The sequence below is a fragment of the Oryctolagus cuniculus genome, chromosome X (genome assembly GCF_051225735.1).
Source record: "Oryctolagus cuniculus isolate XC-2025 breed Fujian yellow rabbit chromosome X, ASM5122573v1, whole genome shotgun sequence".
Taxonomy (NCBI): Eukaryota; Metazoa; Chordata; class Mammalia; order Lagomorpha; family Leporidae; genus Oryctolagus; species Oryctolagus cuniculus.
In genome coordinates, this window is record NC_142888.1 from 65,182,658 (window position 1) to 65,210,576 (window position 27,919).

The 27,919-nt window shown below is 34.7% G+C and overlaps 1 protein-coding gene across 6 annotated transcripts; it reads right to left on the reverse strand.

Moving 5' to 3' along the window:
• Positions 1-584: 584 nt before the first annotated feature.
• On the reverse strand, positions 585-27,919 carry ZNF711 (ZFX family zinc finger ZNF711). 6 transcript variants are annotated; one of them, XM_008272988.5, is made up of 11 exons: positions 27,670-27,831; positions 27,341-27,420; positions 25,690-25,810; positions 24,511-24,766; positions 24,034-24,138; positions 17,650-18,192; positions 11,017-11,172; positions 10,149-10,286; positions 5,574-5,621; positions 3,763-3,906; positions 585-3,296 (listed from the first exon to the last, which is right to left on the reverse strand). In XM_008272988.5, exons 5-11 carry the CDS (start codon positions 24,110-24,112, stop codon positions 2,116-2,118), a joined length of 2,289 nt encoding a protein of 762 aa, XP_008271210.2. In that variant the 5' UTR covers positions 24,113-24,138; positions 24,511-24,766; positions 25,690-25,810; positions 27,341-27,420; positions 27,670-27,831; the 3' UTR covers positions 585-2,115. The 6 variants fall into 6 exon arrangements, with proteins under 6 accessions (XP_008271210.2, XP_089180350.1, XP_008271212.2 ...); XM_089324224.1 differs by lacking the exon at positions 27,341-27,420; XM_008272990.5 differs by lacking the exon at positions 24,511-24,766.

Genomic DNA, 27,919 nt, shown 5'->3' on the forward strand with positions numbered 1-27,919 from the left:
GACATGAATTTTAGCAAGTTCCCTAGATGAACACTATAGATAATAAATTTTGGAAGCAGTAGTTTCACATGTGAGGCTAATAGATTTTTTTCCATTTTTAAAATGATTCATAAGGAATAATTAATACAATTGACCAAGTCTTAACTAACAGTGCAACATGCTTAAGTATATGAATTCTATTAACTGTCTTGAATATTTTTATATTCACTTGCAGAAAACTTTTCCAAATAGTTAAATAATTACTTTTGAATGTCTATTTGGAACATAAACAGATGTATTCAGTTTTCAGGACAGCGTAATTTATTAGGTCAATAATGTTTAACAATACTATATCTCCTTTCTTAAAATGGGAGCCTTTATTTGTAGTATGTCATCATAGTTTTAGCATGTTATACACATTCTTGAGGAGTAAATAATGCTAGTGTCATAATTGTCTCAATTCCTAGCTTGTACGTTGTAGGTAAAGCACATAATTCAATATAGACAATAAAAGAAGAACCAAAGTGCCTAAGAAAAAAATTAAGTGAAAGTCTTTTAATAAAGAATGAACATTACAACACAACTTTAAACAAACTCATAAAACCTTGAAGTGCAATAAATGCTTTTTATTGTATGCTCATTTCAATGAGTAACATTTAGAAATAATAATCCCACGTAACAGTGACAATCTTATTTTACAGCGTGTACATCATTTACAGCCACATAACACACAACTTTAGCTGATTTTCCAAATTTAATATTCTGAAGTTAAGAAAGATAAAAAATTTATTCTTCAGAAACTGATTCTTATCTGGTGCAAAAACAGAAAAGTGAACATTATCTGAAACACAAAGCCACAATATATAGCATGAATTAAAAATACATTTAAAGTATGTTGAACAGCTGAATGTAAACATGAAGCAACTAAAACTTAAAAGTACACATCATATGCATTACATTTATGAACAGGATATTCATTAAATTTCCCTAAACCAGCTTTTAATATTAAGCGCCATTTTGATTTGCAGCATGCTAACACAAAGCGTTGTTAAAGGGATGCATATTTTAAATTTATACACTGTAAACTGAATATCCACCTCCAAACTCTATTGGCAGCATACTGTTCTGTTAAATACTGCATAAATACTGCCTCATTGAAAATGCATGTTAATAATATGATATATAGATTTTAAAAATCAAATTTTCAATAATGGCATAAAATTGCACCTTTAAACATTAGAGCAAGTAAGACTAGAACAATCCTACCTGCTAAGACTGTCCTACAAAAAAACCTCTAAACATTATAATATTTAAGAAAACTGTGTTCTCTCAATTTAATCTTTAGATTAATAAGAAATATAGTGCTAATTTTGTTTGCAACACTAACGTTGCAGCCATTTTAGAAAGCCACATTTGACTCAAATATATTTTTGTCATATATGCGGTACTGAACAGTTACCTTGAAAATCAGAAAAAAAGGAATTTCAATCTTTAGACTTAACCTTAGAATTCAGCACAGAATGCGGTATTTTTAAACATTCTATCCTCTCATAAAATATTAGCAGCTCTGAAATTCTTTTCTAAATTGTACTGAATTCATCAAACCTATTTCCAGTGAAATTTCTGCTAATGAATACACAAAACCTTTGCCATTTCTGGAATTAAATTTCCAGGTACAATATAAAAGGCTTTATGATTAAGTGACTGATGGATGACTAAATTTTATTTCCCCACCCCATTTCTAAAATTGCATAAACGTGAGGCTTGCTTGCTATAGCAAAGCATTGCTGAACTCTTCAATTACATACTCTCTTTTCAGAACCATTTGTCTCTAATAGGATCAGCCAAATAAACTACTTGTCTTTGCTTTTCCCCTCTGTAGGTTAATTATGCATATAATACTATTAATAGACACTTAAGTTTTTCTGCAACCATTCTATGGTGCTTGTTAAATTCTTTAAGTAAATTTCAAAGGGCTGTAACATTCCCCATCAATTCAAATATTTTAAGATCTTTAGTACAAAGAATGTAAAGTTATGGTTTAATATCAAGATTTGAAACCAGATGAAAGCGTGAGATTTTCTTCCCAAATAGCATCTTGTATTTTCTAAATAACCTTTTTTCTTTATATTGATCTTACTGTATAAGAATGTCCTTGTGGTGCCGCATAATATGCTGATTTTTTTCTGATGGTCTTCGGAATCCCTTCTTGCAGAATTCACACCTGTGTGGATAGTCTTTTGTGTGTATTGATATCACATGTCGTTTAAAGCCAGAGGCATCTGTAGTGCTGTATTCACAATACTCACATTGGTAAATCTTTCTTCCAGTATGGGTCTTCATATGCTTTTTTAGCTCATTTTGTTGTCTGAACCCTCTCTTGCACCTTTTACACTTCAATGACTGATCCTTAGTATGAACTGAAAGGATATGACCACTAAGGATAAATGGATCTGAGGTTTTAAAGTCACAGTGCCTACACTGATGAATCTTCCTACCCTTATGGATATCACTATGCTTTTTGAGCTCAGAAGGACGATGGAAACCTTTATCACAGACCTCACATTTATGAGGAAAATCCTTGGTATGGACAGATATGATGTGCCGCTTAAGGTCACTTGAGTTGGTGCTCTTATGGTCACAATGAGGACACTGGTGAGTCTTATGTCCTTGAAACAAATCTAGATGGCGTTGAAGCTCTCTCTCATCACCAAATGCTTGGGGACAATGCTCACATTTATATGGTAAATTGCTACCATGCTTAGATTTAATGTGAGTTTTCAGATTTGATTGATCTGCACACCTGAAGACACAATACTGACACTGATATGGCTTCTCACCAGTATGGGTTCTCATATGTTTCTTGAGTTCAGAAGGATGTCGAAAACCCTTCCCGCACTCAACACAAACATGAGGAAAATTCTTGCTGTGAACAGCCAGCAAATGCCTGTTCAACAGTCCTTGTTCTGCAGTTTCATAGTCACAGTATTTGCACTTGTGCAACTTCGGCTCCTTGTCTCTTAAGATAAGTTTATTTGAACTCAGTGGACTGGCCTCTCTGTATCTTCGTGTGTATTCTGTGAATTCATGGGTTTTGTCAACTTTGTTTATAAGCTTATGGCTTTCTAAGTGGTTATGGAAACTCACTTTCTTGTTAGTTGTAAAGTCACAATCTGTACACTGATATTTTTTTCTCATCAAATGATCAGGATGATTCTTCATGTGTCTTTTTAAGAATCCCCTGGATTTAAACTTTTTTGTGCAAATATGGCAAGGGTATACTGTCAAGGGCTGTCCATCAGGACCTATTATAACAGCTAGATAAATAAAAAAGAGAGAAAGTTGAGACATTTGGTCAGACTGAAAAAATTTCATAACAAAGATGTCAAAGTCAGCAGACATACACTATGTGAAAACTATACTAGGATGCAGTGTATCAAAAGAAATTGATAAAATAATTCACTAAAAATTAATGAGTAGCACTGTACTACAGACTACTCACCTGCTAAAATGCTTATATCACATGCATTTTGAAAACCAAAGAACTCTTTATTGTTAAGCCAACCTAAAAATCCTCAGTAAAATCATGTTTTAAATAAGGAGCAAACAGACATTGTTTTAGTAGGTATCTGCCACACGTTGTAAAAATGATAATTACTTGTATCATATACAACTAGGTACATATGGTATATGACTACCGTATAGACACTGACTGTTTTTCCCTTGCTTAAAGAACAATGCTTCTACACGTTAAATCATTATGATATTAAAGAAATATTTTACCTGTTTGCCACTGTCTGGTTTCTCCCCTTTTCCTCTTCTTGGCTTTTTGCTTAAGTACTTTATTTGCATTAATGCTCTCACAAATTTGAAGGTACTGTGCTGTTGTACTATTTCTGTTTTCTAATGTTGAGTCCAAAGTATTTCCTGGGAAAAATATTGATGTACAGTTAAACTACCTATGTTTTATTTTTTTTTTCATTTTGTTAAAATGAACCACTACAGATTACCAAGTAAATTTCACAATGTATACCCATCTTCTCATTCTGTTTTTTAATCTTCTCATAGATGTATACAGGCAAATATTTCGAATAGTGTGTCACATAAAAATAATTTTAAAATATCTCAATTTAATCACCCTAAAAGAATAAACTAATAAGATGAATATAGTGAAAGAAACTGAATTTTATGACACTATACAAAATCTTGGCATCAGAACAATTTCTCACCATTAAAAAAAAGGCTAACAAAGTTAATGGGATTTAGCAGGAAATGTACATGTATCAGTGAACCAATAGTCATGGTAACTATGTCCAATGCATAAAAAACAGGTCAGATCTTTTCTGTACATGTTTTAGAATAATGTACTTAATGTAAAGAGCATTAAGTAAATATTAAGATTGAAGTTAAGGGTTAAATAAATGTTGCAGACAATTTTCCACAATTTTAGTTGGATGAGTACTTATACAATAGTTAATAAAGTCTTAGAACTAACAAACCTGCTGCGGAGTTATATGTTTAAATATGTAGACATAACACTGTCAATTTAGCTTCTATGTTGTGACATATGCCTCTCAATTTCTCTGAAAACTACATTTATGTTAAGAGTCAAATACTTCCCAAGTATAGAAACAGAACAATCCAACACTGTAATGTAAGATAAAATCTCCTTGCTTAAGAAAGAAAAAAGATCAACCATAGAATAACACTATACAGAGTACATTAAAATTAAGAACAAATCAAGTGACACATGAGTTTATTTAACAGTTATATATAATATACTGGTTACCACAGAAATTAACAGTTAGACCTGAAGAAAGATATTTGGAGGTGGTCAATATTCTGTATAGTTTTTCTTTGCTGTCCAAATAATTGTTTTTTTGACAGGCAGAGTGGACAGTGAGAGAGAGAGAGAGAAAGGTCTTCTTTTGCCATTGGTTCACCCTCCAAAGGCCGCCGCAGCTGGTGCGCTGCAGCCGGCGCACCACGCTGATCCGATGGCAGGAGCCAGGTACTTCTCCCGGTCTCCCATGCGGGTGCAGGGCCCAAGCACTTGGGCCATCCTCCACTGCACTCCCTGGCCACAGCAGATAGCTGGCCTGGAAGAGGGGCAACCGGGACAGAATCTGGCACCCCGACCGGGACTAGAGCCCGGTGTGCTGGCGCCGCAAGGCGGAGGATTAGCCTAGTGAGCCGCGGCGCAGGCTCAAATAATTTCTATTTTACATTTTTTATAGCAATCTTTTTATGACCCGTGTGATAAGCTGCTTGACAATTGCAGGGTACTCTAAAACAAACTGCATTCACAGATTAACACACATGTTAATATATAAATTAATCAATTCCCATAGAGGTAAACTTCTATGTAACTAGATTAGTTAGATGAGGCAAGTAAGAGTCCAATGATGTGTCTATAGACACAAACTAATCTAATTACTCTTCACTTACCAAGAAGTACACAAAGCCAGATATTTAACTGGCATCTCATATACAAGGATACCTCAAAACAGCTGTGTATAAAATTGAATTGAAAGATAAGATTATTTTAGTGCAAAAAAGTTTCGAAATCCATGAATACAACAATGCTCTCTCACCTGATGCTTGACAATCTTCATACCTTCGGGAAACTCTTCTTTCATCTCCTAAAAACAAAAGACTAATTAAAAGCTTATATGCTGAGTATAACGATTACTAGCATATCTCATTTTAATCTATAAAAATTTGCTTTGTCCATCATTCCTTGGATTAAAAAAAAACTCATTCCTCTACCACAGATTAGATCATTTTTATGCTGAAAATAAGGGATGCTGTCAGCATCCTTGAAATTGCTAATATCTAGAATGGCTTCACTTTTTAAATGGAAACTGGATAGCTATTTCTATACAGCACCTCCAGCACTGAAGCTGCTCAGTAAATGACTGCTGAATGAATGGACCTCTGAGAAAACCATGTTTAGGTAAATTAATGTATCTGAACACGAAAATTTGTCAGAGTTCACCTGGACTGTCTTTTACAATTACATAAGAATGAGATAAAACAGAAAAAAAAATAACTTGATAAATGTACCTTCTGTTACACCCTTTATAAAAGAGCACACATGAATTTATTTTTTCAAAGCCTCAAAATCTTATTATCTGTGGTGTTAGTAAGTTTCTGCAAAAGGGGAAGGACTGATTTTCAACAATGTTAGAAAAATAAAGTGTTTTATGGCACTCACTTATACAGTTAAGAATTTAAATAGATCCTACTTTTAAGCAAAGTTTATTTTATTTATTTTTATAGAAAACTTTTATTTAATAATATAAATTTCAAAAGTACAATGTTGGGGTTATAGTGGTTCTTCCCCCCATAACCACCCTCCCACCTGCAAGCCATCCCAACTCCTACTCCCTCTCCCATCCCATTCTTCGTTAAGATTACTTTTTAATTATCTTTATAAACAGAAGATCAACTCTATACTAAGTGAAGATTTCAACAGTTTGTACCCATACAGACACACAAAGTATTAAAGTACTGTTTGAAGACTAGTTTTACCGTTAATTCTCATAGTACAACACATTAAGGACAGAGGTCCTACATGGGGAGCAAGTGCACAGTGACTCCTGTTGTTGATTTAACAATTGACAACTCATATATGACGTCAGCAATCACCCGAGGCTCTTGTCATGAGCTGCCAAGGCTATGGAAGCCTCTTGAGTTCACAAACTCCAACCTTATTTAGACAATACGATAGTCAAAGTGGAAGTTCTCTCCTCCCTTCAGAGAAAGGTAACTCCTTCTTTAATGGCCCCTTCTTTCCACCAGGATCTCACTCACAGAGATCTTTCATTTAGGTCATTTTTTTCCAGTGTTTTGGCTTTCCATGCTTGAAATGATCTCATGGGCTTTTTAGCCAGATCTGAATGCCTTAAGGGCTGATTCTGAGGCCAGAGTGCTGTTTAGGGCATTTGCCATTCTATGAGTCTGCTGCGTATCCTGCTTCCCAATGTTGGATCATTCTCTCCATTTTAATTCTATCAATCACTATTAGCAGACACTGGTCTTATTTATGTGATCTCTTTGACACTTAATCTTATCTTTATGATCAATTATAAACTTAAACTGATCACTTTAACTAGCAAGATGGCACTGGTACCTGCCAACTTAATGGGATTTGGAGTCCCATGACAAGTTTTTAGCTTTACCCTTAGGGGTAAGTCCGAGGGAGCATGTGCCGAACTGTACATCTCCTCTCTCTCTTATTCCCACTCTATTTTTAACAGGGATCAATTTTCAATGGGATTTAAACACCTAAGAATACAAGGTTTATTTTAAATAATATATGCGTTAGAAAAACCGTGTGAAGTATCTAGAAATGAATCAGTCCACTGCAGAATATTTTAGCTCATTAGCCAAATCATGTAGGCATTAGCACAGTACATTTAATGGCCTAAAGACTGATTAAACTCTTATGTGATGCACCTATTGGTGAAAAATGTCAGTGTCCTACCATATGACACAACCCAGACAACAGGGACAACTATTTTATTAAAGTAAGAGTCCTCGAGCTGAATCTCAGGGGAAAAAGTTCCTTCTACTTCCCCTACAAAAACTTCATCTGCTATTTCAGCACAACATAATTGAAGAAATAACTGCTTATTTATAACCATAGTTATATAATAAATGGGTAAAAAATCTGAACAATTTAAATTTTTCAGATTTCAAGATTATAGTTTGACAAATTTATAAATTTAATTTAAACTTTTTTTTGGCACTTTAAGAATTTAGCGCTACTAGGAGACAATCCTTTACCAAAATTCTTATTCTCCTCTCAGAATCAAGTGTTATGAAAATATATTTTTTAAATATTTATTTATTCATTTGATAGGCAGAGTTACAGAGAGGCAGGGGCAGAGTGAGAGAGAGAAGTCTTCCATCCACTGGTTCACTCCCAGATGTCCACAATGGCCAGAGCTGTGCTGATCCGAAGCTTCTGGGTCTCCCACGTGGGTGCAGGGGCCCAAACACTTGGGCCATCTTCCACTGCTTTCCCAGGTCATAGCAGAGAGCTGGATCAGAAGTGGAGCAGGTGGAACTCAAACCAGCACCCTTATGGAATGCCGGCACTGGCTTCACCCACTACGCCACAGTGCCAGCCCCAAAATATTTTTAATTATATAAACCACATAGGAGCTGGCACAGCAAGTTAAACCATTGCCTGCAGTGCCAGTATCACATATGGATGCCAGTTCGAGTCCCAGCTGCTCTATTCCTATCCGGCTCCCTGCTAATGCACCTGGGAAAGTAGCAGAAGATGGCCCCAAAGCCTTGGACTCCTGAACCCATGTGGGAGACCCAGATGAAGTTCCTTGCTTTTGCCTGGCCCAGCCCTGGCTGATGCAGCCATCTGGGAAGTAACCCAGCAAATGGAAATTCTCTCTCCCTTCCCATCTCTAACTCTGCCCTTCAAATGAATAAGTAAATCTTTTTAAAAAGCCATGTGCATGAAATACATTGACTGATCTTACAGTCCATTGGGCATTACAAATTCATACAAAGGGTTTATTCCAAAAACTTGCCTGTCAGTTTTTATAACTGAAAATGGTTCCCATACACAGTACTAGAATCTTGTCTATGCTATTTCATGTACTATTTTCAGTCTTATACATCTAATAAAAATAGCCAAAATACTATTAAAAAATTAAAGAATATATATGTGTGTATACATATGTGTGTGTGTGTAAAGCTGATGCTCAAGACCATATGGATTCCAAATGTCTGGATTTTATGAGACTACTGAAGAAATAAAGCATTAAGGGAAACTCATCTAAGAAAAACAGTATTGTGGCAAAAAGTATTTAAACCTAGAGAGTCATTTAATATATTTTATATGACACAATCTCTTTACATTTAATGTGTTAAAAAGAAAATTGGCCTGAACTTATGATGTTCCTTCAATTCACATACTGGGATCATGTACTCACTGTAAAAGGAATGTGGGAAAAAAGTGTCCCTCTTCTCCCACATTCCTCTTCATTAACCAGAAACAAACAATGATCGAAGTTTTCCATATTCCAAAGAAATTCTGGCATCAACTAACTTAAGGCTCAATTTCCTACCTCTTCCTTTGTCTCTCCTTACAAATGAATTAAAATAATAATAAAGAATTTACAGAGACCAAATAGAAATTCCTTCATTGAACTGTTTTCCTCTCCATCCAAATCATCTCCACTCATTTTGTTATTTTTCAGCTGTGATAATACTACTCAAGTTTGAGAGTGGTGTTCAGTTCCCCATGGCCTTTAGAGAAGGAAGCAGGTATCTAAGTTCAATGCAGGTAAAGCGCAATATTGTCAATGTGTACAGTAAAATAGAGGCTCTTGACCTTCCAGAATAAAACAAAGTCGTGTTTTTCTCAGCATGGCATGAAGATAAAAAGTAAAACTAGAGAAGAGAGGCATTCCTATAATGAGAGGAGAAAGTAGGCAAAGAGTAAAATGTCTTCATAAGGAAACATGCAGCATGACAGGAAAAGAAACTCCAGAGTTTTGCATTCTGTAGTACTCAGCTCCAAAAAACCTTAAGCAGCAGAGACCATCAACAAGCATAGTAAGTCAAGAGCCTGGCAACTCTGCTTGAAGAATTCTTACACAGATAACCTCTTCGTGACACAAGAGCAACCATTATAGCCCTTCCATTGCTAAAGTCAGAGAGAGGCCAACAGTGCTCATAGCCTGTGGAAAGAACAATGTACAGACAGATGAGTTCATATTCTGCCTTCACCACTCAATACTGGATTTACCTTGGGCAAATTACTCTTCCCGAGGGAAATTTATCCCTTTCATTAAACAAGCCTAATGCTGCCTATCCTCAGAGATGAGTTGTGAGAATTACATGATAATATATATGTAACATATCCAAAAACATACATAAAGTAGGTACTCATTAATTCTCTATGTATCTGTGAGCTCTACTGAAATTAGAAACTCATACATTTTAATTTGTTGGTTTAAATAATACATGTATGAATGAATGGTCAAAACAACCCTTCCAAGTTATTTACAGCAAAGGATCAAGCTTACTTTATTGAACTTTGGTCCTATATAATGCTTTTATCTCTGAGGTTGCATTTTATTTTTTAAGAATGCATAATAGCTATTGACATGTCACTATAGCGCCTTTTTTCTTACTGATATCATCTTCTTCTTGAGAAGAATCTTTAACTGCCATGTAAACCATCTTCTCCCGCTGCATGCGGCTCTGGTCAAGCACTCCAGCAACAGAATGTCCACTGGTATATTCACTTTCTGTGACAATTTCTGTTCCACCTTAAAAATTAAAACATTTAAAAATAGAGACATCCCATAGACTAACACCCCACATTAATGAGTGTATATAAGAAATGTTTTACTTAGAAAAATATTAATTCCAAAATAAATTTCAAAGCACCAAGAATATTTTCATAAAAATACACTGTACGTTTGCAGTTGTAATGACAAATAACAACTGCTAGCACTTACATCACACACTTTTATGCCAAGCACTATATAAATATTTTGCGCATATTATTCATTTAAGGCAGTTATTCTTATTATGAAATTTTAAAATTTTACTTAAGTTATACAAGTTTCAGGTATTTCATATATACAGACTTAGGAACACAGCGATTTTTTTGTTAATAAGTGAGAAAACAGAGCCAGATGGAGGTAACTCATTGAAGGTCACTTAGCTACGTGGTAGAAATACGACTGAATCCCAAGCTGAGTGACTCTAGAATCGGCACTTAAGTATCCTAATTTCTTACTCTAAACTAAATCTTCTTCAACTCATTTGTTTTTGTATTTTCAGCTGTAATATTCTACTTATGTTTAAACCTAAGAATGATATATTTTGCGTTCCTGCTTTATATCATATACAATTTTTTAAAATATACAATCCTCAAGAAAAACTATTAAAAAAAATCTGTGCTTTGAGGATAATTTTTGACTAGCCCACAGAAAAGGTAAGAAAAGAAACTTAATTTCTATTATAGCAATAAATTAAAATTAGCCTTTGTACCAATTTCGACATCATCTTCAGCTTCTGCTTTAAATATATACACTTTTATTACTTCTGAACCAAATCCATCTTCTTTAACATCTTCTTGTGAACCATCACTGCCGATTTTTAATGGCGTGTTCCCCATATGTTCTAGTTTCTCTCCAACATCATCCACTATAAAATATAAAGTAGGAACTATTTCAGTCAAAAAGGATCATTGATATTTAGTGTATTTATTTAAGTACAAAAGAAATAAGAAAATAATGTCAACCACCTACTAACTTTATTCACATAATAATTTAGTATGTAGTCAGTGCCTTTTCATGAAAAGTATTATACAAGATCAGATACTGCATGATAACTGTTAAATTAAAAAAAAAACCTATGCACAGATTCCAATGTAAATACTTAATAACCAAATAAGCTTAATTAAAATGGCTTGGGAAAAATTATATAATCTTCCATCACTCTGAGCATTTTCAGTTAAATACTAACCCCAAAATTAGTAACAAAAAAACCTAAGAAATAATAAAATACACGTTGCTCATAAAATAAGCTCACGTAAACAACAGTATCCACGTTATAAAGCAGTTGTTCCTAAACCCAATTAACATATGTGATCTAACATTTAAAAAATGAGGGAACACAGAGAACAAAATGATATTATAAAAAGGCCTACTCATAAATTATAAAAATAAAACTTCAGTATATACTGTAATTTCTACTGAATCAATGAAAAACAAATTCAAATCAGAAATTTTTAGATTTCTGTATTTAGCAATGTATGCTTTATTTCAAAATCACAAAGAAAATATCTAAATGCATACTTTTACCTCTTTTTCCTTATCAAAAATCTGATGCCTCATTAAATAGGGAAAAATCATAAATAAAGGTAAAGCAACAATATTATTACTTACATTTTAAGTATACATACAAAATATTCTTTACATTCTTTAAGGATAGTATTTAGTTTCACATAAATACTATGCATTAACTCTGTAATGAATATTAATAAGTGTTGTCTTTTTTTTTTTTTTTTGACAGGCAGAGTGGACAGTGAGAGAGAGAGACAGAGAGAAAGGTCTTCCGTTTGCCGTTGGTTCACCCACCAATGGCCACCGCAGCCAGTGCGCTGTGGCCGGCGCACCGCGCTGATCTGAAGGCAGGAGCCAGGTGCTTCTCCTGGTCTCCCACTGCACTCCCTGGCCACAGCAGAGAGTTGGCCTGGAAGAGGGGCAACCGGGACAGAATCCGGTGCCCTGACCGGGACTAGAACCCGGTGTGCCGGCGCCTCAAGGTGGAGGATTAGCCTATTGAGCCGCAGCGCCGGCCAATAAGTGTTGTCTTATGGTCATGAATTATATTCAAACACTATATTCCCCCTAAATATTATATTCCCCCTAAATATTATGCCTTTTTTTAATCTCAGTGCTATTCCTATAAAACTGAAATGAAATCTAATTTGAAATTCTCCTAATATCATATATATATATATATATATATATATATATCACAGTACCATACATAAAAACATGAAATGACCAAGCATCTGGGTACACATAACAATTCTATAAAGAATAAAGTAGTTGGGGCCAGTGCTGTGGCATAGTGGGTTAAGCTGCTGCCTGCAGTACCAGCATCCCATATGGGCACTGGTTCTAGTCCTGGCTGCTCCGCTTCCAATCCAGCTCTCTGCTATGGGCTGGGATAGCAGTAGAAGATGGCCCAATTCCTTGGGCCCCTGCACCCATGTGGGAGACCCAGAGGAAACTCCTGGCTCCTGGCTTCAGATCGGCCCAGCTCCAGCTGTTGCGGCCAATTGGGGAGTGAACCAGAGGGTGGGAAGACCTCTCTCTCTCTCTCTGCCTCACCTTCTCTCTCTGTGTAACTCTGACTTTCAAATACATAAATAAATATTAAAAAAGAATAAAGTAGTACCAAAAATTTACTCTTACTAAATTTTCAGGAAGATCTAAATGGGTCAAAGTCTAGATCTCTCCCTATTTCACTTTCAAATTTGATACAACTTCAAAGATAATCTTTTGGCATTTCAAAATGATAGAAAACAATACATTTCAGAAATTCTTTTTACAGTGAAAAGGTACTTTAACTTTGTGCTCAAATAGAAATTATTTTATGCTATTTAAGAATTTGAACATTTTTATGGTCTATGAAAGGACACAAATGATCAAAATAAACTAAAAATTTCATACCATCTTAATATTTAATTCTGTTATTACATTGTTGGGAACTTTTTTGGTCAAGGGGACAAATTAAAGAATAAGAGATGATGACGTATCTGATACTACTTTTTAAATAGCTTCTCTTGCAAAATGTATTGAATAAAATGAGGTTAAAGAAAAATTAAGAGAGAAGTTTTCTGAAAAAAAAAGTACTTTTGAATTCTTGTAACTAAAGATACAGGATATACAAAAATCTTAAAAAGTGTCTAAAACATCAATTTCTTCTGTTGTAATAACTTACAATAAATTATTGAAACAATAAAAATACTCTCATTTGAGAAATACTGCCTTATTATACACAAATGAGCAGTTTCCTCTAGGACAAGCTTAATTAAAGCTGTAATTCATAAATTAAAACTCATAAAATTAAATACATATTTTCTCACACCAAAATATATGCCACAATTTTAGCTTTGAGTATTGAAATTATCGTTGCTACTCTCTCTGATTCCATTTTCTGCTATTCTGATGCCATTACTACTTTTCCTTAACATATATATTTTATTCCAATTTTCTACTTAGATTCATCAGAGTAAGCAATTTTGAAATGTACTAACCATTCCGTATTGTCCTGTTTAAGCTCTATCTTTAGTTCATAGAAGAGGAAAATTTATTAAAGATGCTGAAGTGCAATTTTAAGAGGTAAACCATTAACTTAACCAAGATTTATTCTATATTTATATTTATTTGTTACATATGTATAATTATTTGTTACATAAAGAACAGTTAAAGAATAGGCAATCAACTGACTATACAAATAAATCCTTAAAACACTTAATGGAGATAATATTCAACACTTGATCTTAGCCAAAAGGCCAAGAAGCGATGATAATATTCAAAATAGCTAAAATTCAAGGTTAATGTTTTTGCTTCCTTTAAGGAATGCTATAATCAAGCTTTGCACTGTTCTCAACCCAGCAATAAGCAGGTAATAAAATACCAACCACAGAATTCTCTTGGCACTAAATATAATATAACAAAGTGAGGTGTATTGTTTGCTAACATAGCAACTTTGTTAACATTCAACAAATTTTTATAACCCACTGGCACAATTTGATTAAAATTCCATTTTAGCAAAGTATACAATGTGGCTTTCCTTTTTAAAGCTAAGTAGGCTTTTTATTTTACCCCCTTTAAAAATGTTTACTTATTTGAGAGGCAGAAACAGAGGGTACTCTTATCCATTGGTTCACTCCCCAAATGCCCACATTAGCCAACGTTGGGCAAAGCAGAAACTAAGAGCCTGGAACTTAATCCAGGTCTCCCAGGTAGTTGGCAAGAACCCAACTACTTAAGCAATCACCGCTGCCTTCTAGGGTCTATATTAGCAGGATGCTGGAGATAGGAGCCAAAGCCAGGTATCAAATCAAAGTATTCTGATAAAGGAACAGGGTCATCTTAAGTCCACAGTATCTTAACCAAACTAGACTAAATGACTGTCCATATTTTACCCCTTTTGTGCATATCAAAATTTTATGGCTGGTATGACATAACTATATACTATGCTGATGTAGCACAGAGATGGGATCAGGCAATGTGCAAAGACTCAGTATTTTACAAAGTACAGAAAAAAATAGATAAATTTCAAAGGTGTACCATTACCAGGAAAACCAAAAGAACTAAAAACATATGCCCACACCAAAACTTGTACATGAATAGTCACAGCAGCATTATTCATAATAGCCCAAAAGTGGAAACAACCCATATGTCCATTAACTGATGAATGGCTAGACAAAATGTAGTATATATCCACATGATAGAATATTACTCAGTAATAAAAAAGGAATGAAGTATTAATATGTGCTATGACATAAACGATGCTTGAAAATATATGTGCAAGAAGAGAGATACAAAAAGCTACGTATTATATAATGCTATTTATATGGAATGTCCAGGACAGCAAGGATATCTACAGACAGAAACTGGATTAAGTAGTAGTCTGAAGGTGGCTGGAGTTGGGAGTTAACTGCCAATGGTTATAGGGTTTACTTTTTGGGGCCATGAAAAAATTATAAAATTGACTGTTATGATTCTACAATTCCATGAATGTATTATAAATCATGAATCTGCACTTTATTTGGGTTAATTGTATGGTCTATCAGTTATATTGAAATAAGGCAGCAATATTTTAAAATTTTTACAAACTGTTAACTTTTCTCTCATCTCTGAAATTGGTGTGGTTTGTATAACTCTAGCGAGATATTTTGCTTTATACAAAATTATGCACCAAAAGAAATAAGAATTGATTTTTTAAGTAAAAAGTCTTTTAAACACACTATATCAGTTCATTATATGGGAATGTCTCTACCCTAGCAAAGCTTTTCTTAAAGGAAACAATCACCCACAAAATCTTTCATATGGGTATTAGGTATTTTTTAAAAAACACATTCAGCATACCTCTAAGACAGATACAATTATCCTACATTAATTTCCATGTTACTCAGCACAAGTGGAAGAGCCTACTCATCTGCTAAAATAAAGAATTTGGGAGGTTTGGCTTGAATGTGGATTAAACTCAGAAGAACCTCTGACACTGAGAGAACATAAACTTCCTACCCTCTGAAACTCAGCTACCTAATGAGGTTTCCTTGAAAGATTATTTAGGATTTCAGGAATAATGCAAAGGTTTAAGTCCTCAACTTAATGTCTTAAATTTTTTTAAAAAATCTCTATTTTGGGAAAAAACAATTAACATTTAGATATTTCAAAGCAATTTATTATCCAACTCCTAGAAGTTAATGGCCAACAGAAACCAAGAGGTAATGAAAATGAAATTAAGATTAAGGAAGAGATGAAGAGAAAATAGAATAGAATTAATCAAAATAATAAAAACAGTGAGTCTTGAGCATAACAACTATTATAAAGAAGCTGGATGACATAATAATGAACAGTATAAAAATAATTTCTGTGTATATGTATATATTTTGATAATAAAAATAAAGTTTTAAAGGAATTCCTAAAAATTGTTGCATTTCCCCTAGTGACTAAGGACATAATTAATCCCCATCCTAAATTCACCATAAAATGACCTTGCAGTTGTTCTAATATTAGACTAAAAGGATATTCCTTTAAATTTAGTCTAATTGTATTCGGACAAAAGTCCTTGCATTTGACACATGTGGTAATAATCAAGATTCTAACTTAAAATATTCCAGATGTGTTTTTTAAAACCTTTTGCAGAATCAAATCATAGACGATAACATAAAATGTAACTATTCATGATAAATAAGTCTAAAATATAGACCACTTTATCACATTTAATTTAATGAATATCCTTTGTATAGTATAATGAATTTTAGTACAGTGACTATCAACTTTTGCCACATGATTTTATATGATAAGCATAGTTTTTTAAATGACAAGATATAAAAATAGAGTTGCTTCAGAAATACACATCTATTTAAGAATAGGTAGTAATATTTGCACAGTCTTTTAGTGGCTTAAATCATTCTATTAAAATCAATGTAAATGTTTACTTTGAAAAATAACTGTAGAGGGAAAAGTTAACACACTACAAAATATTTACAAATTAATCTCATTTGTCTTTTCATTTTAAATTCAGTGACACACATGTAATATTTAGTCACTTTACATACATATAAGTACATACAAACACTCCACCTGGTGATATACTTCTCAATCTACCATATTTATATTTTTAAAAGAAAAGAATAAAAACCTTCTCAAGAAAAGTTGTCTTTATCCAATTTTACTACTTTTCATGTGATCCTTTCCAATTTAAAAAATAAATTTCTTCCTCCTTAAGCTCCATCAGTAACTTATGAGATTTTCATTATCATTGTTTTTATGGCAAACCCATCACTTAAAATGAGAACAAAATATTTCTATCTTCCTCCTTCAGATAGAAAGCTTTAAGGATCTTGCAAAGCAATCTAAAATAAATGTTATAGTTTTGCATAGAATAAATGTACACATATTTAGAACAGAATATAAACACAGAGCTTTATGACATGATCTATGCTTATGCTTTAATTTTCAACTATTTTAACTCAAAACATGAAAAAATACATATTATGCATTGATATCTAAATAACTCCAGTGCCTGCCATATTAAAAAAAAGCCATGGTGACATAAAATAAAATTTCCATTTTGAAATGTATATATTTATCATCAAAATTTTATATCAGTTAATGTTCTTGTTAAACCTAACAAATCTCTCTATGCTAAGACACTAATAAATTGTAGTATTTTACCTTATTGGCAGTATGAATTCTTACAGGGTAAATTAAAAACATGAATAAACTCAAAAAATATCAATACAGCTTTGAACAAACTTATTTTTCAAAGATGCTCCCCATGAGAGTCATTATTAATATCTCTCATCCCAGAAAGCTTTTCCAGATTATATAATTTCCTGAAAAATTGTGGCCTTTATGTTTCACTTACAAGATATCATTAAGTAGTCCTCAGAAGTGCTCTTGACATCATCATCATCATCATCCTCAGTTTTTATCGTCACTGTAGAACCAGGAACACCACCAGCAGCCTGAATCACAGTTTCTGTATCTGAATTAGTTACAAGAACTTCCTCTGATACCATTGTGGGAGAGTCAACTCCTGAAACACAATCTTGGACCACATGTTCTAAATGTCCATCAGGACCTGTAACAAGGTCAGCCACAAAAACCTGCTCAGGTACCCTAACTGTTTCAGTAATCAGCTCAGAAGTCAAAATATGATCACCATCATCTTCCTCTAAATCTTCTTCAATAGCAACATCTGCTTCTAGCACAGCTTCAGGAACAATCACACCTTCTGTTACCACATCAGTCTCTGTGATGATATCGGGCCCATGGACAACTTCAGCTGCAAGGCCATGATCAAGAGTTATCCCATCATCTGTGACAACATCGGAAACTAACACAGCTTCAGGAACTGAAACAACAATATGGTCTCCATCGATATGTGCAGTGCCAGCCATTCCAGCCACTATAATACAAACAATTATCCAAAAAAGGTAAAGTTATTTTATTAATCAAAAATAATATTTTAATATATCAAATGCTTTAACATATTCTTTAAATGTTGAACGATCCCAGCTAATCCTCCACCTGTGCTCTTTTTCAAAGTTATGTGCACTATTTTAGGTTCTGTATATTTTTATTTAAATTTCAGAATCACCTTGAAAATTTCTACCAAAAAAAATCTGATACAATTTTGACTGGTATTCTGTTGACCCTACAGTCATTTTGGAAATTAGGCAATTTCTTATGAAACTAAATATTTACTTACCATACAACCAAACAATTGTACTCTAGAGCACTTTTCCCCAGAAAAATGCAAGCAATATACTTATACAATACTACATATTCACAACAGTTCATAGTAGCTACTACTCATGTAGTAACAAACTGTAAACAACCCAAATGCTCTTCATCAGGTGAATGGTTGGTTAAAGTAACTCTGCTGGCACACCCTTACCATGGAATACTGCTTAGTAATAAAAAGGAACAAGCTGCTGATACACTAAATAGCCTGAATGAATCTCCAGAAAATTATGCTGAGTGAAAATGTCAATCACCTAATGTTATGATAATTTATCACATGTAAGTGGGATGATTTATGTAACTCTCTGAAAGTGATAAAACTACAGAGTTGGAGAATAGATTAGTTCTTCCAACGGTAGGACAAATATGAAAAAAAACAGAAATTGCATATATGTTATGATGGAACAGTTCTGTGATCTCCACTGTGGTGATGTCTACATGAATCTACATGTGTGATTAAACTGCAGAGAATTACAAACACACAGACACATGCATCCATGTAAAAATGATGAGAACTGTATGAGACTTTCAGTCTAATTAACAGTAATGCACCAAGTTTTGACATTGTACTACAGTTACATAAGATGGCAGCACTGGAGAAAGAAGAGAAAAAGTACAAGGAACTCTATATATTACTTTTTCTTACTTCCTGTGAAATTATTATAATTTCAAAAAATTAAAGTCAAAATCAAAATAAAAGGACACACAAACATAAATATGCTAAATTGAGTTGATAAAATATTGTTATAAAATATGGATTATGTACATGAAAATCCCTGAACTTGTTTAACTTACAAGAATTAATACATCCAAAGGTAGAAAGAAGTTTTCAATACATGATTTTGGGGAAAAAAATCCTACTCATTCTAAAATGTGATTTGATTTGATAATAGTAAATCTATAGCAAGAACAACGCTTGAATGTTTTTCTTGAGCAGCATGGTAAACATTAATTCCCACCCACCTGGTAGATATTGCATGAGAATTTATACCTTTATATGGAATTCAGTTCTGCCATCCTCATGTGGTACAACAAACAAAAGAGTTTATGGACCTGGTTATGAAAATCATCTACATGAAATAATCCAGTACAAGTCCTTCTTCATCTAATGATCACTTTCTATAAAGTAGTACCTAAAAAATCAGGTCACCTGGCTATACAGTATTCACTATTTTTAACCAATTCATTATGGAAGTTAGTTAACAAATCAGCATGGAGACCAGTGGATACCATATGTACTCTAATCCATCACAGAATAAGGTTAAGGAAAGCTGACCTTTCAACAGAGTTCTTATTATTGTCTTCCTTTTAAAACCTTTCCAAATTCTTCCAGCCATTCTCAAATTCCCAACTAAATCATCAAATTATCCCAAAAGAACACAGCCATAATTCTGAAATTCTGATAGAAAAAGGATATAATACAAGTTCTACTTAATCACTTATCATTCCACTGGCCATTTCAGAAATAAGGACGAGTTAGAGGTTCAAATTTAGCTTAAAACCAGACGGGAAATGTGGTAAAAATTATTAACCTTCAGTTCATAGTACTGGAATTCTACATATACATTTCATAAAAAAATCTTTTGACAAATTAGAGATTTAAAATGCAGGAAATTTTATTTACATTAGAGCATGGCTGAAGGTTAGTCTGGTTCCTGAAAGTAGACCACAGGGAAGAATGGGAAGAATAATGCTGCTGCAGATCTGGGTTCAGATTAACATGGTTGGGTGGATTCTAAGAAAATGGAATAAATGCTTTTAAATTACCTAGCCTCTAGTAGTAATTTAAAGATCAAAGTAAGCCATATCTGAATCAAAATAAACCCAAACAAGCTTGTTTACATGGAACCAAGTGATTGCAAGGATACTAGACCAAGAATTGATGACTCCACCACAGGGTACTTGCAAATTACTCAGTAAAATATCTAAGATGTCTCAGATTTTTTTTCTCTTTCTTCTCATCAATTTATTTGTTAAATTCCACTGAATTTCTAAGCAATCTCATTTATTTAGGTCTACACTAGTTATATTTATTGAACACTATTTATGCATCAAGCAACCTGTTGATAGTTTTGTAATTATAATCTCATTTAATCCTCAGAATAGATATGTTATTATCTTCATTTTAAGCATAAAGGAAGCATGTTATGGAGAGGTTAAATATGCTTGCCCAAGGTCCAAGCTCAGAATTGAACTCATTATTTGACTCCAGGCTGATTTTCTTTTACTTGTGCAGGAAGATAGAGTTTATTTAAACTGGAGATTATTTTTAAAAAGATGTATATTATTAATAAATGAAGTACTACCAGAGGACTAGTTTAAGGTAAAAAGTAAAAAAAAAAAATCTATCTATCCCTCTATCCCTTTCACTCATTTAAACTTTAAAACATTCAGTAAGCAGCACTAAATGGCATTCAAATTTTACCTTACTAGCTTAGAATGTTTAAAAAATCTTTTAAAAAGTGTAAAATCAATTAGATACCCAGATTAACAATTCGAAACAAGTCTTCCATTTCAAACATTAACCAATTTACTAAAGTCTCATTTTACTAAAGTTATTTCATTAAATGTGAATACCTGAAACTTCACCAGAGTAATAACATAACATTTGCTGGGTCTGTCTTAGACCACTATCTGAGGCTGTTTTGTTATTGAAGTCCCAAAGCTCCATAGACTTTTTACAGCATTTCAATATTAAGCAACTATCAAATTCAACGGTACATGCTCCAAGTACAACCACTATACTGAGACACTAGGAAAGTTATTACATAAAACGCAAAGTTGTAAATTTTAAAATATCAAATATCCTTTAACCAACGGAAAAGGAAGACCTTTCTCTCTCTCTCTCTCTCTCTCACTGTCCATCTGCCTGTCAAAAAAAAATCCTTTAAAAACAATTAATTTAATAAAATAACAATTAATTTAATAAAATCTACATTAAATTAATGTTGCAGATTCTCTATATAGGTAATCATCCCATACTCCAAGCTATGAACCTTATAAAATTTATAGAGATCCTGTGCCACATAGGGAACTTATTTAGCTAGTTTTAACTGTGTATACTAAATTCTGTTTTATAAATACTCATATTGATAATTTATGAGATTGCAAATATCCAAATGTTGCTGATAATAGACACAAAGAAGGTATCTAATTTCTAATGAAATTTTAGAATTTGCAGTTTAACAGATGAATTAAATATAAATAAGCCCATAAGGGGTTGTTTTAGAAGAAATATAAAGTACCAGGACTATTAAAAATAGTTTTATAATCCAAATGCCCATCAACTGATGAAAGGCTAAACAAAATGTGGTTTACCAATACAACAGAATATCACTTGGTAGTAAAATACAATGAAGATACATGTGAAAACATCGATTACACTTGAAGTCATTCTAAGTGAAAGAAGCCAAACACAAAGACCATATATTGTATGATGCCATTTATACGAAATGTTCAGAATAGGTAAATCCATAGAGAGATTGGTGGTTGTATAAGGCTCTTGGGAGAAGGAGAGGATGGAGAATGCTCGTAAGAAAGGTTTTTTAGTATGATAAAATGTTCTAAAGTTATGTAATGGTGATGGTTTTACAATTCTGTGAATATACTAAAAGCCACTAAATTGCATACTTTAAAATGAGTTAATAATATGTTATATGAATTATACCTCCATAAAAATAAAGAAAAAAATACTTGTGTGTGTATATATACATATATTTCAATATGCATGCTCTATTTCCCTAGCGGTTTAAAGGAAATAATGTATTAGATGTAAGTAATAAAGGCTCAATTAAATCTCAAGTTATTGAGGAAGAACAATGGAAAGGAAGGTAAGAAGAATTTCTAGTAAATATCAACCACCACCAATCAGGTAATTTTTCACCCTTTGAAAGGAATCAGACATTACTTGCTAACAGGCAATTTCTTCAGGAGTGAAAGGAGTTCTGGAACTTTACCAAATGCTACTGAGTAGGGAATATTTTGTATTAAAAGGAGAAAATACTATATTACTTCCATTTTTAAAATATCTTATTTTAAAAGGTAAAAAATACAAACGAAATTTCAACCAAAATTTATTTATCATACTAATATTAAAGAGTTCCAGTATTCTAAAAAATATTAACTCACTAGAAAATAATTCAGACACCTGTAATCTTTTTACTCTTCAGCCCTACTTTCTTTCCTCTAGAATTTATTGCTGTAGCTTTTCTCTATCCTGAGTCATTCTTAAGTCATCTATAATAAATAAAATTCACTTATCATGTAGAAGAGTAAGTTCATGATTATTTTCTATTTCATCAATTAACTAGTCATCTCAATCCTTTCATTCATAATCTTATCACAATCGTGATCTCTCCAACTTTATTCATCAAAAATGTCAAAGATTTATAGAACTGGAGAGGACTTTAAACGCTGCATATTTAAACCCTCTCATTATAAAAGCAAATTCAGTAATTTACCCAAGTTTACACAGCTAGTTAACAGCACTGTCGAGACTAGAATGCAGTTATTCTGATTCTCATTACTGTGTGCTTTACAAGAAGGAACCAAATGACATATTCAGCCATATTCTCTAACAGCATAGTAGCATTTTCTTAATTGAGTGAAGTATCATTACTTGTAGTTCCCCGTTATAAATTTCAACTTTAAACACTCCATATCATCTCATTTCCTGTTTACTTTTTATCCCAATTTACGATTTGTCTTCTCTGCTCTCACTCAGTTCTTATCTTCAATTCTTAGGATCATCTTGTTTCCTGTTTACTTTTTGTCCCAATGTACTATTTTTCGTCTCTGCTCTCACTCAGCTCTTATCTCCAATTCCTATGATCCTACCCGCATGCCTCTATATTTCAGATTCCACTATCTCTTGTAAAATTCAAACAGACCCTGCCCAAATTTATCTTAGTTGCCTGTCTAAAGAATGATCACATCTTCCACAGAATGACTATTATTAAGAGATTCCTGAAAAACATTGTCAGTAAAATAGGGAGTCTTTAAAAGAAAAAGAAAGAAAAATGTATGCTGTTCATAACTTTCTCAGGAAATAACAACAGAACATAATTAATCATCAACTGCATGATTTTGCCTATATCACTGTTTAATGAGCATCTAACTTATTTGAATTAATGGAAGCACTTCCTTTTCCAGTTTTATTAACAGCATAACATATTTCAGAAAGCCATTTTAACATTCCCTACATTTGATAACTGATTTATACCATCAAAATACCATATAACTTGATAGTTATTTACCCTAATTATTTTTCATTTACAGTACCATATTACCACTTTATTTCAAGTTTCCTTACCTCAACCTTCCCACAAATTATATTTGAAGTAGACACTGACACATAGACTTACTGTAAGAGAGTAAGCTCTACAAATGTATTTTCCTAGTAAAAGAATTATTTTTCTTTATAATTCTCCCCTTCCTTAATTTATGTTTGATTTTTAGTAATTTCTTGCATTAAGAAAACAATGCAACAAAGAAAATGCTTTACCAAAATCCTGCATAATCATGGTATGGGCCATTCTAGGTTCTGATGTGTGCAATCCAAGACTTCCACCACCTGAATCCATACTTAGCAAAGTTCATTCACAAATACCTGTAAAAGAAATGGTATTTAAAACAGTTTAAATACATTTAGGCCAAAATCAGTCGTTTTAAGAAAAAAAAAGCAATTAAAAATATGCCTCTCAACCAGGTGTGCAAAGCTCATTACAAAAGAAAATAAAACAAATGAACAAAAACCTTGAAAGATGTTTATGTGACGACCATAAATAAAAGAAGTGCCAGGTAAAAGTAAACCAAAGATAATGGAGAATAAGGTACAGTAAGGGTGATGAGCCATAGGAAAGTGAGAGAAGCAAGCAAAAGAACAAAACTGCAGCATTAAGGTTCCCGTTAAAATATAGGTTATAAAAGAAGAAAAATAACAAAATGACAACAAACAATAGTTGGGATATTTATACATTACTAGAGAACTCAGATGTCTAGTATTAGTGAATTTCATCCAGTGGCTCTCATCCATTTCTTCCAGACCCAGATCAGCCCTGCAGCGGAGCTCTGCAGATAAACTTGTATTCACCTCTGGCTCCCGGGGTTCTACTTATAATGTAAAATGTTCTATCCCAGTTTCCCTGGAGTTCTTTGAACCAGTAAGGACTTCTGGCCTCACTCTACTACATTCTCTTGTCTCACAGTTTTGAGGACTCATGAAACATGACTGCTACCTAAATATGGTAAAGATAAGATCAATCACATACAAACATTTAGAAAATCGTTTCTTTCAACTTATCGTTAACTTGTAATTGCACAACTGACTAAGTGATTAATAAAAATCATGCTAGCCTCATCCTGGTTTTGAAAACAAGGGCTCAACCTATTTTATTTCGTATGATTTATCTCCTATTTAAGACCATTAAATAACACAGAACATAAAGTTTGATGCTGTCACTCAATGTACTCCTTATAATAATATATCTGCATTTCTCCTTCAAACATAAGCTTCTAAGTACAACAATCAAAAACCACAGTCAATTTTATAAGGCATTTGTCTCAATTCCCCTATAGAGTTTTTAATATATTAGGCCATACTGCACAGAAGATGAGGTTATATCCTTAACAAAAGTTTTAGAAAGCTGCCATGTAAAACAAAATGTATTCTTAAGTATAGGGGAGTCCATAGGTTTATCTTCTTTTTTTTTCTCTTGTCTTAAAGTTCTGTAGGTATACCAGAGGCAGGAGAGTCTCACAGGTAACCCATATCAACATTACAGCAGTTGGTGACATTTCTATGTATAAAAAGATTTAGACAAAATTATCTATAACTGACCAAAATTACGAATGTTTTAGAAATTCTTAACTGTATTTTATATTTTTGCAAATGCCATGTTGTTTTATGCCTTGTTGTTACGCAAAATGAGGTCAAGAGGCCAAAAGAGTTCACAATAAATTACCTGCATTTTCACACGGATAAAATTAAAAGGCTATAAAGCCTTATTTTTAACATTTAAAACAGAGTTATATTTGGACTTGAGTAATTTCTTTCTTACTCACACAACCAAGAGAACAATTACAATCATCTTAATGTGGCTTAAAAATTTTATTCTAATTGTTAAATAAGATAAGACATATTAAGTAATTTGTTAATCACCTTTATATGAGTGTCTTGAAGAAACTGTAGATTTTCTTAGATACTGCAAAGTAAAACCCGCAATTTCTTTTTATTTTTCCTCTGAACTATGTTATTTTCTTTGGGAAAACGTTCTCTTTACCTATTATGAGAATATGTTCAAAATTAGATATTTTCAAACATTTTAAACCCAATCTCTTACACATTTTAAAAATGTTCCTTTATGCTTGAAGTTGCAGGGTGAGACTGTGAAGGGCTCATTTGCTGAAATCTGCGTTAATCTAAAAAGCAACCAAAGGGATTATTACAACAGAAACGACTACCTACTATCACACAAGTAACGTCGTGACACTTAGAATTGGACGACTTGATCAAAACAAAAATCTTCTTGAAGGCACATTTTAAAAATCACTACCAGTACCTTATCTTGGAAAGTGAAAGAGAACCGAGGGCAAGCCTTATCCTTGCCAAATCCATACAGAAAAATCTGCACCAGCACTCAATGAAGTGTAAAAATTACAACAACATAGTGCAACTATTATGGGAAGTGCCATACTGTGTGAATACCAAACAAACAAACCAGAACACCTTTTTCACATAGCGGAAGTTTCAATAAGATCAATAATAAATGAGGTCTGAGATCGGCAGCATGTTAAGTGTTCAATAACCAATAAATGCCAAGGCTTCTCAATCTTCTCGAGAGTGTCCATCACATCGTTCCTGAATGGAGGTAACCCACCAAGTACGCTTCAAGTAAACATCTTGCCATCAACGGGTAGGAGAGCAGAAATCACACACACACACACACACACACACACGCACACGCACACACACACACACAAAAGCACATTTTACTCTCATCTGGCTCTCCCAAGCATAGCTCACTCAGAACCCCGCTGCTCTGTGATGTCAATAGGGTGAAGCTCAGAAGAGAAACGCTAAGGCGACGGAGCGAGAGAATGCGAAAGTAGTATTCGCAGAGATAGGAGACAAAGGAGCCCTGGCAAGGAGCAGTATTGCAGCTTTGGACGCAGCCCTCTTCCCCCATAAGTCTCCCTTTCCCACGACCATGCCAAGTTTCAATCCTGTCGAGCAGAACACACACACGTGCCCTCCCAGACATGACCCATCTGACTGGATCTTCAATCGAACAACAGAAGCTTCGCGGTGGAAAGGAAGCGCCTGGCGAGCCGAGAACACCCTTTCCCCTCCTCCTTCCTCACACTTGGTGCAGCGGTCGCCACCGCTGCTACCCACGCCGCGCTGCCCAGCCCCTCCGCCTCCTCCCGCTCCCGCTGACCCGCTGCATGGAGACGGCTGGGAACCAAAATGGTGGTGTTTCAGCGGAGGCGACAGTTGCAGCACACGGCGCCCCCCACCCCCCCTCCCGGGCTCTGACGGCTCCACAGCCCCGAAAATGCCCGATCGGTGCCACTTGCTTGCAAACGCCGCCATCCCTCGCGCATTCCAAAGGTTGCCATTAGCGGCGAGCGGGCTGGCAAGCGGGCAAACGGGCAAGCGGGCGGGCGGGCGGGCGAGAGAGCGAGCGAGCGGGCGGGGGCGGGGAACGGGGGTGGGGACGAGGCAGTTGGGGGCGCGAGCGAAAGAAGACTGGGGGGGTGGGGGGTTGCCAAGAGAAAATGCCAGGGGGACGCCGCATTCTTCACTTCACCGTTTTGTTTTCCGCCATTTTCCCGTCACCCTAAACCACCGACGGCCTCAACGACGGCTCTAGTTCCGCGGGGCTCCGGTCTAAGGGAAGAAGAGGCTGGTTGAGGGCAAACCCTCACTTCCCCCAATCCCTCCAGCCCGCGGCTACGACGGAAAGGGAAAACTGTCCGCCCGAGGGGAAAGGAAAGGTTAGGGACTAGACGCCACTTCCATTGTTCCTTTCGCCCTCCACTACATACGGGGTGTGAGCCTCTCCACCCCTCGCAGGAGACACTGAGCGCTGCGAACCCAAGTCCCTCTAGTCTAGTTTCTCCTCAGGAGTCCTCCTACCTGCCGCCGCCGCCGCCGCTGCCGCCTCCGCCGCCGCCGCCAGTTGGACTGTGACCGCGCTCTGGATTGCTGTGGGGGGCGGCAGCTGTGGAACCGTGAGGTCCTCACATTCGGGTTTCCGAGGTTCCGCAGCCCGAGCCAATCACAAGCTACTCTGCGTCTGGGAGGCGCGCCGCCTCGTTCTCCTTTATATCGCCGCTGACATGCTGAGGTTGCATTACGTCACGCTCCCCTTGCTGCAGGGTAGGGG

Bases quoted from the DNA above. Each gene is read 5' to 3' on its own strand.
- ZNF711 (XM_089324225.1), bottom strand. From the start codon at position 24,112: ATGGATTCAGGTGGTGGAAGTCTTGGATTGCACACATCAGAACCTAGA. The intron at 18,193-24,033 runs GTAAAGCATTTT...TTTGTATTATAG, and splicing joins CATGATTATGCAGGATTTTG to TGGCTGGAATGGCTGGCACT. The intron at 10,287-11,016 runs GTACAAAGGCTA...TTAATTTTTAAG, and splicing joins TGAAGATGATGTCGAAATTG to GTGGAACAGAAATTGTCACA.